The sequence below is a fragment of the Sorex fumeus genome, unplaced genomic scaffold, assembly GCF_029834395.1.
Source record: "Sorex fumeus unplaced genomic scaffold, SorFum_2.1 ptg000007l, whole genome shotgun sequence".
In the NCBI taxonomy this organism is placed as follows: Eukaryota; Metazoa; Chordata; class Mammalia; order Eulipotyphla; family Soricidae; genus Sorex; species Sorex fumeus.
In genome coordinates, this window is record NW_026606064.1 from 6,797,229 (window position 1) to 6,810,423 (window position 13,195).

Consider the following 13,195-nt stretch of genomic DNA (forward strand, 5'->3'; position numbering starts at 1 on the left):
TATAAACTACAAACACTGAAACTTTATGATTTGTCTGTCCAAGTTGACCAACAGAAATGGGCTGCAGATAGGGGTGGGGAGTGTATATGGGAACACTGGTGGAGGGAGGTTAACAGTGATGGTGATATTGGTTTTGAAATATTTTATACCTAAAATTTAACTATCAGTAATTTTGTAAATCACAGTTTTGTATAAAATATTTTTAAATGAGAAGTGTTCCTCCGGAAAAAGAGTTTAGTAAGTTTCACTTATATATTTATAAATATTTTTAATTATCCTCACAATTCTTGAAAATTTAAATGAATGAGAAATATTTTTATGTTGAATTCTAATTGTGGATACAATTCAACTCAACGTACATGTAAGATTTTTAAGATGCTTATTAGGACATCTAAGCAGTAGAGGAGTTAAGATCATTTTTCCCCAGGTCTCCTATATAGGTAATTAAATTAATTTTAGTCTTCCTTCAACAACTCAGTCGAAAAAAGTTTTAAGCCAGGAGAATTGGAAGATTGTGTACTTAAATGCTTTAATTTTAAATTTCAGGCATCTACTTTTTACAAAGGTTTGCCATTGAGGTATTCCAGAACTTACTTATGGCATTTTTTACTTCTTTATTTCTGAAAGTATAAATTACAGGGTTCAGCAGAGGAGTTAGCATGCTGTACAATATCTCCACCATTTTGTCAAAGTTGAAAAACATTGGAGGCCGTGCATATTCAAATGTACATGGACCAAAGAATAAAATCACAACAGCAATGTGGGATCCACAGGTGGAGAGCGCTTTCCTCTTTCCTTCACTGCTGTGTCCTCTTATGGAGAACAGGATGACACCATAGGACACAAGCAATATGGAGAAGATCAGGATGCAAAAAAGTCCACTACTGGATGCCACCAATGGGCCAAATTCATCATTATTAGCACAGGAAAGCTTCATTAATGGGTATAAGTCACACATAAAATGATTGATGACATTGGGGCCACACAGAGGCAGTTGGGAAGCAAAGGTATTTTGGATAATGGAATGCAGAAAGCCCCCTGCCCAAGCTACCCCCATCAGAATGTTACAGAGCCTTGAGTTCATGATTGTAGTATAATGCAAAGGCTTACAGATGGCCACATACCTGTCAAAGGCCATGGCTGTGAGGACAATCATCTCCACACCACCAAAAAGATGAAGACAAAAGATCTGAATCATACAGCCTGCGAATGAGATGGTTTTCTTCTCAGAGAGAAGGTCAAAAATAATCTTAGGGGCAACGACAGAGGAGAGACACACATCCAGGGAGGACAGGAAAGCCAGGAAGAAGTACATTGGGGAGCCCACAAGTGCTGGACTATTAAGGATGGTCACCACAATCAGCAGGTTGCCACTGACTGTTGCAAGGTAGACCAATAGAAATAAAACAAATAATACTTTCTGAACATCAGGGTTTTGTGAAAACCCCAGCAGAACAAATTCATTGACAAAACTTCGGTTTTGCATGATTTCTCAGGAAAATCTCAGAGCTACCACAGTGGGTATATAGATCTGCAATGTAAGCATAAGAAACTCATGTCAGACAGTTTTATTATCACAGGGTTCATAAGATGATTTTTCTTTATGAAAATTGTCTTTCCTATTTCTGCAATTATTGTGATGCAAAATTTGATTGTTTTGTAAGCGGTAGTGTGGAATACCAAGCAAAAATGTAAAGAGAAAATATTGTTAAACAGCAAGAGTTGACTATGATTTCTGTATAGAGGCAAAGGCACAGGTGAAAAGGTTGCAAGACAAACGCTCTTTGTATTGCAAAGTCTGACTGTTGGGTAGTCATTTGCTAGAATCCACTGCAAATTTAAAATTGAAAATTCAATCAATTTAAAAAGTAAAATCTAGGGCAAGAAGGGTATGTTACTAGCTCAAGTGTATACAGTTAAGGGACCATATTAACCTCAGAAGCATAGATTGCATCTTCCAGAGTTTTAAAGGCTGTACAACAATTTGAAATTTTTCTTGAAAACAGAAAACTATGAAATATAGATCTCACCAGTTTTAGTCTCTTGAAAGTTCAGTGATGGCAAACTTTAACTGTTTGTGCATAAAACTCCTCCAGAGGCTGGCCAAAAAGTGAATGTTGTCCTCAAGTTCTGTTTCTATATCTGAAAGGAATATGAAGCAAATCTTAGGTTGATGAGGTAGAGAATATTTTCAATTGCTTATAAAGCACTGCTTCCAACTTGATTGTGTGTATGCGAGGGGAATAAATTAGAAATCAATATTTCTAATTTGACTTCCATATATATATGTGCATATAAATGTATATATATAAATATATATATTCCAAATATAATTTAAAGTGTTTTCTCTGAGAAATCATGACCTAATACACTTGTTAGTTCCCTTAGTGAATTGGACTCTTTCCAGCAAATGATTTTCTAATACTGTTACCTATGGTTTTGTTTTGTGTTTGCAAATATTTGATGTCCCTGACCAATTAGAACTTTTAAATTATTTATAACTTTTGGTTAAATGCCCTCATTTGTACTTGAATATGATTTTATTCCCTTAAGGAATAGGTCAATGAGTTTATTGCATAAGGCTGAGCTGAAATTTCAGTGTACTTAGGAAAATGCTGAGTGCTGAAATAAGGCTCGATATCAGTGTGTAAGAAAAAATATGGTAATCAGAGTTCTAAATCATATTTAGTAAGTGAACTTTAGGAATATATTTGCAACAATGAATAGTTTAATCATACATACTCTAATATCCTTTGCTCCTGACCTTGAAATCTCATGATTTTAAATCTAATATATTTATTCTAAAGATTGAAAATTTTCTCTTTCCAATTCTTGAAAAGAAGAAAGCCACATCTGATTTACTCTTGTGGAGTTTGTGATGAGATTGAAGCAGTAGGGAAAACTCAGTTTCTTTCAGTAAATGGTAGTTCTAAGGAGTTTAATGACCTTTATAATTTTATACTACCTATTTTGTGTTTACTCCCAATGAAGATGATAAATCACGATGACTCATCCAAAAGTGAATGCAGAAACCAGTATATATCCATGACCTATGCAAGGGGGAATACTTATTTTAATTGAAATTTCTCCTGTTTCAACATAGAAGAACGACCTGATATGGGCATATACCCGGAAGGGTGACATCTCACAAATATGGCTGTGCAACAGGCTTCTGCCATGGTTCCTAGTTGGACATACATTATGTATTTTCTGCATTATCCTAATCCCTGCATTTCCTAATACCTTACTTTTTGTTTCTTGGAGGACTTTAATAGAATCATAAAATAATTGTGTGATGATAATGTAAGAAATATAACAAGACTATTATTTCCAGAAAAGTGTTTTTTTGTGATTTTTATACATTTTGCTTTCATAAAGTAGTTCACAATAGTTCATTACAAATAATATTCAAACAACGACCCCACAAGTGAACATTTTCCCACCACAATAAGAGGGAAGTATGCGAAACCAAACAAATGTCTGCTACTTTAGGTACATCAATGTGCTAGAGTATTTGCCGCAACATTCCAAAAAATACTTTATCGCTTCTACCGGGAGCTTTTTTTTAATACTCTTTGGATCTTGGCCATCGATGAGATTACATGGCATCGAGGGAAGTTTGTGGGTATGACTGCCAAGCTACTGTAAAACTGAGGATCTCTGTGAAGAAGGCCCAGTTCCAATCCAAGGAGGCCTGGAGATCTCAGCCATGGATCCCGCATATCTGAGTTCCTTGCTGGTTCCTTCGTGGGTGAGGCTCATCTGAGCATGTGGAAAGTGGCCTTGATCACAGCTGCAGCTGGGTTCTAGAGGTTTTTGGTTGCCAGGGTTCTGCTTGGTGCGGGAAGGGAAAGTCAACTTGCTCCCCTGTGAAATGCCCCGGCGAAGACAGCCTGACACTGGGTTCAGGATATACTGCCCACAAAAGTAGTTTAAGAAATAAATGTGGCAGTGGTGTGTTTTAGTACAGTGGGCAGGGCATTATCCTGGCATGCAATAAACCATGTTCAGTCCCATGCAACCCATCGGGTTTCCTGAGCAAGTCCAGGAGTAACTCATGAGCACAGAGTCGGGAGTAAGCCCTAGGGACCACTGGTCATGGTCCCAAAACAACAAGAAAAAAAATAGAGTTCAATGACAAGTTAGATACAAGGTTTTTCAGTACTGAAATACTTAAAGTTTTCAAGCTCCTAAATAATTTAAATGCTTTATTATCTTAACTGAATTTAAAATTAGTGTTCCTTGTTCACTTGAGACTTGAAGGAAACAGCATTCTGTGATCATGCATCTGGATTTCACATCACCTTGTCCTGGTGGTGCCATTGTTTACCCTTCTCTGGAATCTGACATTCCTCACTTTAGACTTTCCCTACATGAGGGCTTCTGCAAAAGCTTTTTCATTAACTTTTAATCTTTACCCACCAGATTGGTTCAGGATATTTCTGTCTTATCCATCAGCTCTCTATTTAGATACCACCTCTCTGAAAAGACATCAAGTTTTCTGCAATATTTTTCCCATCTGCATTTCTAAAAGTGTACTTTTAAGAATTTTCCGTGTGTTCAAAAATGTTCAAGTACACAGCCAGGCCTCCTTTATGCAACTCAAAAGTTCCCCACTGTCATTTCATATCTATTACCATTTCTTCCCACAATTCCTTCTTCCCTCATTATTTACCTCCCCCTTCCCAAACGCACTGAACACAATCACCTTTATATTTGTTCCAAGCTAATGGGTTTACTGAGACATTGAAGTATGTGGGGCCCCAGGGTGACTTACATGAGATGGAGAGGAAAGAGATGGCTACTCTCTCCAGATCCATCTCTGCCACCCAGGTAAATGCTGAGAAGTCTAGGACTGATGAAGTCTTCAATGAGCCCCTTCACATAGACCTCAATTCCAGACAGCCCCTCTGTGTAGCTATCAAGTCACACCTGACATTGACTTGTTCTGCCCTCACAGGAGTTAATCTCTACCACCAAACTTTGGGGAAACATTGAACTCAGGCAGGAGCAAGGAACTGCTCTTTACAGAAAAGGAAAGACAGTACTAGTCCTTACCCAGGCCATTCACGTCCTCATTTCCTCACAAAAATGAACTTTAGGAGTAGGTTTGCAGTAAAGTAAAAAACAGATTTTATTTGGAGGTTTTGAGGAAGAGGAAGGAGAGAAAGAGAGAGTAATGAACTCAAGTGAGAACATGGGCTTCTCCAAAGCCAGAGAACGCCACATTATGCATCTCAAGAGGAGAGATGCAGGTGACACATGTGCTTGCCCACGTGACTTCTGTTCCATAGAGCTGAGAATGTTCTGTCAGGCAGCTACCTTTATCTCTGACCATATTCCCCTCATAGATGAACTCCTCTAAGGCCAGACTGGTACACTCAGACAAGTGCTGGGGAAGCCCACGTCTCAGCCCCTCTAGGAAAGAATGGGGAGCAGATCATCGGCACCCCACTCTCAAAATACTTATAGCCAACACTAATGACTGTTTATAATATCCACATCCTAGTTTATTGACATAGATATGTTTTTTAATTTGTGCATACAAATTCTCTGAACTTGTCAATATAACACAAAATTTTAAAACATAATCTAGAGTCAGAAAAATTACATGAGTAGTTCTCTTACACAGGTAAATGAGAGACCTGTGGTTCTATTCAATTCAGAAGCATAGAATACAACATCTATACTTGAAGTGCTATATCACATTTTTTAGTCTTTCCTGAAATCACAAAAATGCAAATGATAGATTTCACCACATGTCAGTCTGGAAGATTATGGTGATGACAAAATCCTATTCTCTGTGAATAAATGTGCATTCAGAGTCTGATCAACAAGTGAAGGATGTTCCTAACTCCTAGTGCTACTTCTATGAGGAAGAAAAAGAGCATCTCTGGCTTATAATATAGAGAATGCTCCCCTCGCTTGTTCTGCACTGCCTTCAACATCATTTGAGGTTGGTGGGGATAAAGAAATCCAAATTTCCCCCTAGATTTCAAAGTGCAATTTACGGAGGTTTCATTGTAAAATTATGAACCTGTAGAATCATCTCTCCTTCTCCTGGGAATGTGGATATTTCCAAACTTATGGTTTCCTAGTGCTGATATCTCTTAAGTGTTGATGTATCTTAAAAATTAGGTATTTTCCTCTTTCTTCTTTATTCCTATTATATTTTAAAATTTTCTCCCAGGTTTCTAATTGAAGATGCTTTCGCTCCGATCAGGATTAGAGCACTAGTCATTAATGAGTGAAATATATTGTATTTACAGAAAAAGGCACAAATGCAAGGATGGGAGAAAAACTAGGAAGAAGTGCATTGGGGATCTCACAAGTGTCAGGCTGCTAATGATGGTCACCACAATCAGCACATTTGCCACTGACCATTGCATTATAGACACACAGAAAACAAATAATACTTTTCTAAACATCTCGATTCTGTGAAATCCCTAGGAGGACAAATTCACTTATGAAACTTTGGTTTTGCATGATTTCCCAGGAAAATTTCAGAGCTACCAGTGTGGATAAATATAATCTGCAATATTAGAATCGGAAATATCAGACAAATTTATTATCTTAGGCATTCATAAGGTAATTCATTTATTAAATATGAAAAATTATCTTTCATATGACTCTAATCAGTGAAATGCAGAATGAGAATTTTTTATAAGTGTTAGTATAGGATATCAGTATGGAGCGATAGCACAGCGGGTAGGGCGTTCGCCTTACAAGCGGCCAACATGGCCGACCCGAGTTCGATTCCTCCGCCTCTCTCGGAGAGCCCGGCAAGCTACCGAGAGTATTCGATATGCCAGACACAGTAACAACAAAGTCTCCAATGGAGACGCTACTGGGCCCGCTCGAGCAAATCGACGATCAACGGGAGGGCCTTTTAGTATAGGATATCAAGGGAAATGTGCAACATAAATTGTCTATAATTTCTCTATGGGGAAAATTCAATGGTGAAAACATAGCAAAATACCTTTTATATTGCTAGCTCTTATCTTTGCTAGAATGCTTTGTAAAGGAGATTCTGCTGATTTCAATGTACCTGATTTGTTTCTTACATGGTTGTGAACAAAATTGTTACTTGTGATTTATTTCTCTGTTTGTCTATTGTATCATACTTACATACAAGAATGCAACACACTTCTGTGAATTTCTTTGTATCCTGCTATTTTATTATGCAGAGTTATTCTTTCTAAAAGTCTTTAATAAAATCTATAAGTTTTAATGTACAGTATCATGTGATCTGTAAGTGGTTACAATTGAAACATCTTCACTAATGTGAATCTCTAATTCTTCTTATTGCCATATTGCTCTGTCTAATAATTCAACCCAGTGCTAAATAATAATGTTGAGGGGAGACATACTTGTCTGGTGCACAGTCTCACGGGAAAGTCTGTCAGTTTTTCTCCATTATGTTTAGTGTTGTCTGTGGTTTCATTCTTTCAATCTTTCATAATACTAGAAATCTCCATTTTGTTGAGAGTTTATATCATCCATGAGTTTTTAATAGTATTGCCAGGTTTTCTCTGCATGGTTGGGGATGGGAAGGCTCATATTGCTACAGTAGTGGAGAGTTATTCACACTATAAGCTAGGCAGTGGGGAACAAAAAAGATATAAAGATTAAAAAGAATTCAATCATGTTATTTGGACTCCCCATTTACCATAAGCTCATGTAAGCACACTAAACTGGGAAATACACAAAATGAAAATATTTAGTTAAAATTCTGAATTAAAGTGCTCTGTTTTAATTAGAAGTCATGATATTATACATATTTGTAGATTTTCTCCCATCATCTTTTCATGCTATGATTCAACTATGATTTATAGCTATGAATCAGCTATTGCTGATTATAATTATACACTGACAACACCTCAGTCCTACTGATTCCTCAACATCAATCTTTCACCACTACATATCCTACTTTCTGTCCAGATACTTGATTCTTGAGATTTTTAGAATATCCTGATTCTTCATTGTATTGCATAAGAACAGATGAAACTGCCAACCTTTAAAAAATGTAGATCAATGCTGATCAGTGTCACTAGATACATAGCAGTCAATTTAGCACAATTTTTAGCTTACTCTTTTTCTCTTTCACCTTCATTATGTCTATTATGTTCTGTAAGGGCTGGAGCGATAGCACAGTGGTAGGGTGTTTGCCTTGAACGCAGCTGAACAGACCGACCCAGGTTCGATTCCTCTACCCCTCTCAGAAAGCCCAGCAAGCTATGAGAGAGCATCTTGCCTGCAACGCAAAGCCTGGCAAGCTACCCATGATGTATTCGGTATGCCAAACACAGTGACAAGTCTCACAGTGGAGATGTTACTGGGCCTGCTCGAGCAACTCGGTGAACAATGGGAGTACAGTGCTACAGTGCATTATGTTCTGTATAATTAATAAACTTCATAATCTACCTTTTTTAAATCTTGGATCAGCAAAGAGGAAGCTGGAGCTCTTTCATTGATAGTGATGCTGACCCTTCCCTCCTTTTTCTTTTCTTACTTTTGATTTTCTCAAACTTAACCACTAACCCTACTCTTGACTGGAAACATAAACAACAACATAAATAGCACATTAACACATAATTGCATTATTTGTTTATACACTATGAACTGTATTTATAAAATAATGCAAGAGAAAATAAATAATATGAGAAGAATAATAATGATAAAATAAGTTTTTGCTGCTGTAGTTTAAATATTACCTAAATATAAAAATCACTGTCAGTGTTACTGTCTTTCCACTGTTCATCAATTTGCTCTAGCGGGCCCAGTAACATCTCCATTGTGACACTTGTTACTGTGTTTGGCATATCGAATATGTCATGGTTAGCTTGCCAGGCTTTGTCGGGCAGGCGAGATACTCTCAGTAGCTTGCCCGGCTCTCCGAGAGGGGCAGAGGAATCGAACCTGGGTCAACGGGTTAGCTAGGTTGGCCGCATGCAAGGCAAACGCCCTACCTGGGAGAGATAGCACAGCGGTATGGCGTTTGCCATGCATGTGGCTGGCAGCTGGCACGGCTGACCCAGCTTCGATTCCTCTGCCCCTCTTGGAGATCCCAGCAAGCTACGGAGAGTATTTCACCCACACGGCAAAGCCTGGCAAGCTACCCCTGACTTATTCGATGTGCCAAACACAGTAACAAGTCTCACAATGGAGAGGTTACTGGGCCCGCTCGGGCAAATCAATGAACAACGGGAGGACAGTGCTAGAGTAAAATATAAAAATAATTTAGTTTATTTGCAATGTGAATGACATATGAATAGATCCATTAGAACTGTTTCATGCAATGTAAAATACATTACTAACACTTGATATCAACATATATATGTATATATACATATGTACATATGCATACATATATGTGTGTATATATAATGTCAAAATAAATGCATTTTAACTTACAAATACAACAATTGTTGCACTAATAAATTTATTTTTTGAACTCATGTTTAGTGGACACATATAGCTCAAATCTATATTATTCAGAAGTCAACTACATACATCCTTGATCCATTTTTATAATAGTCTTTCTTAAGAAACATGGTATACAATACATCATACGTTTTTATACATATCTGTCAAGATATTATAATTCTCACTATGCACTATCACCAACCTCTCACACTTGTGGCCCCAGAACTTCCAAACTCCTATAAAACAAGTTGAAAAAATTTTGATGTCAGGGCATGCATTTGAGTTTTATTTTACATAGTTTTATAACCCCTAACATACTTATTCTCTGAGGACAGCACAGCCTCAGTTTCCACATTTGGGATTTGAGGCAGTTGAGGAACACTAGACTAAATAAAAAAAATGCTTCCAGGACTCAATATTCAAAGAAAATAGATTGACTCCTATCCACATTGAATGTGCTCCTCAAATTTTTCTTAGACATCACACGGCAAAATATTCTAAGACTAAATGCAGTTGAGTGCAAATTAATGGTCTGCTTATTCTTGAAATCTAGGAATCCGTTATGATTCCCTTTTAATTATCTGTATATACTAAAATTTATCACTATGAACATTCTGGATTGGACATTTTTCATATGAATTAACCTTGGTTCTTAGCATGTATTGAGGTTGCACTATTCTCAAGTCTATGTTATGTACAAAAGCACATGATTCAATCTGTTTAATAAAGTGGTAATAAAGTCCAAGGGTTAAAAAGTGAACACAATCAGATCCAGATCTAGACAGTTTCTTTTGGTATCAATAACCTTCAAAACTCTTCAAAAATAAAATAAAGCAATAAAAAAACTAATGTTTTAATTCATTTTTTTGGTGGCAATGTTAACCTCACAATTTGTTCTAGTTATTGTGTTTGTTTGTTGGTTTGGGTCACAACTGGCAGTACTCAGAGGTCACTCCTGACTCCACTCTCAGGAACCACTCCTGCCTGTCACTCAGGAGCACTATATAAGATGCTGAGGGTCAAACCTGGGTCAACTGAGTACAAGGCAAATGCGTTACCCACTGTTCTATCGTTTTAATCCCATAATTTGCTCTTTAAATCCAACAAAAACATTAGTTATTAGTATTATCTGATGTACAGATAAGGCAAGAAATTTGTGCTCAGGGATAGCTCCTGGCTCTGTGCTTAGAGATCTCCTGGTAGGGCTTGAGTACCATATGCTGTGCTGGGAATTGATCCAATGTCAGTTAGGACCAATATCAGTTACATGCAAATCAAGAACTGTGTACAAACTCTCTGGTCCCCAGAATTGATTTTATTTTTTCAGTTTATACACAACATATAGGGTTGAAGCAATAGAATAGCAGTAGGGCTTTTGCCTTGGCCACTGCCAGCCCAGCCAACCCAAGTTCAATTCCTCTGTCCCTCTTAGAGAGCCCAGCAAGCTACCGAGTATCTCGCCCATATGGCAAAGCCTGGAAAGCTATCCGTGACATATTTGATATGCCAAGCAACAATAAGTCTCACAATGGAGACGCTACTGGGTTCACTCAAGCAAATCAATAAACAACATGCGGACAGTAGAACAGTGCTACACAAAACATGATAAGCTTATTATACTGGACTTTAACAGTATCTTAAAATATAGTTTATTTTTTTTGTAAATGTTATAATGTCCAATATATTTTGGGTATCTGAAAAAATTTAGTCATAAACACTCCTGCTAACCCTATTATGAAGCACCTTGTTTAGCTCACACTTAGCTACCTGGATTCCATTAGTTAATAGTCGGAAGTGCTGTGTTCTAAAAGAAATTTGTGTAAAATTCCTGATTTTCCATACTACATTAATCCTTCCTTATGAGTAGCTATTGTATAGATGAGTACTGATGGCAGGTTCTTTGGGTATTCAGGTCTGACCTTGTCTGGGCCAGGTGCTGTTCATTTCTTTACCGACAAAATGACGTGTCAGATTTCAGAAGGGAGAATGTTGAAAATGATATATCCATCCTGCAGAATTTGGTATGTGGGCAAGTGGATATATCTATCAAAGAGATCTGGGTAGAAGTCATGGATAATCTTCTCCATTGCCCTTCTGGAAGATGTGATAGATCTATCAGGACATCATAGAGCAGTCATCTTGGTATTGCAGTTGGCGAAGGACGGGCAGGTGTTACAAATACTTTTCCCAGCTTCTGACACTTCTACCAGCACTGCTGGTCTTCTCTCTTTGAGGTCTTCCTTCATCACTTTTCTGCACTGCTTTGCGAGCACGGATGTTCTATTGCAGTTGCCTGAGGCATGCGCCAAGCCAAGTTGGTGAATGAACTCAAGATTTTTTGAAGACAGGCTTTGTTTGTGTGTGTGTGTGTGTGTGTGTGTGTGTGTCTATCTCTCTCTTTGCGTTCCTCGCACAATCATGGAGGTGCAGAACCACTGGATCATATTCCTTGTCAATGTTGTCAACGACGGCACCTTCCCATGTTGCAGCAATAGTGCCAAAGAGCTCCCAGTTGGTGGTCATTCTGGGAGTTCTCTTAAACTTTGCAGCCCTTTCTCCACACTCTCTGAAGTAGAATTTCTCATAAAGGAGACAGTGGTCTGATCCCATTTGAAATTTTGGTACAACCACGACATCGGTCAGGCAAAACCATCAATTGAATATGATGTGGTCAATATCATTGTGGAACCGTCCACTGGGAGACTCCCATGTCCAATATTTAGATTCGGCCTTCTGGAACTGTGAGTTACCATGGATAGTCTTGGTCGACATGATGAACTCAGTCTGTCACCCTGTTCATTCCATTCTAGGCCATGGGTCCCAACGTGGAGTTCTTTGGCTGATCTTGGTCCTATCTTAGCATTAAAATCACCAACAATGATCTTGTAGAAGGTGTGGTCTTCTTTATAGAACTTCTCCAGCTCAATGTAGAACTTCTCCATTTCTCCTTCATCATAATTGGATGTTGATGCATAGACAACAAAGATAGAAACTGCCAGCAGTGAGCCACATTTATTCAAGTGCAATCGTCTGATCCAGGTTGTTAGGCATTCGAATGAATCAATGTTCATGGCCAAGTTCATATTGACAAGGACACTGGCACACCAATGCCTCTTTGTCACATGTTCAGAGTAAATTATCTTCTCCAGTGTCAAAAACGGTGTAATGTAGTTGATGCCTTCTTGTCTAGGTCAGAGCGATGATGGCGTACTTGATCTTTTGTGCTTGTACCATCAGGTACTCGATGGATGCATCCAATGCCAGCATACTTGCATTGAAAGTACAGACATTCATTTTTGTCTTTCTTTGTTTTGGTGGCATATTTCGTCCCTGAGATTTTATCAGCCTCTCCTTCCACATCCTTCTCAATGGTGCCATATTGGTGGTCCTTCGGTGTCAGGGGAATGAGACCCATTGTATTTACTGGTTTTGACATATTGTCGACCACGCGACATCTTATTATGACATCTTATTATCTCATTCCTACTTTGGACAAACTGGCAGGCTACCGAATGTAGCCTGCCCACAGGGCAGAGTCTGGCAAACTCCCCTTGGCGTACCCAATATGCCAAATACCAGTAACAATGATGGGTCTCATTCTCCTAAAGAGCCTTGAATATAATCTCAGGGCTATGATGAAGGAGACGTTACTGTGGCCTGCTCGAGGCAATCGACGAATAACAGGATGATTTGTGATTTGTGATTTGACATATTGAGTACCTATTGTATGTTAGTCATTCTCTATGGGTCCTGGTATTCTTTTTTATAA

The 13,195-nt window shown here is 38.2% G+C and overlaps 1 protein-coding gene across 1 annotated transcript; it reads right to left on the reverse strand.

The window, feature by feature from the left end:
• Positions 1-550: 550 nt before the first annotated feature.
• LOC130042801 (olfactory receptor 4C15-like) lies at positions 551-1,486 on the reverse strand. The gene has a single exon (XM_056135008.1). The coding sequence runs from the start codon at positions 1,484-1,486 to the stop codon at positions 551-553; it is 936 nt and encodes a 311-aa protein (XP_055990983.1).
• Positions 1,487-13,195: the final 11,709 nt, after the last annotated feature.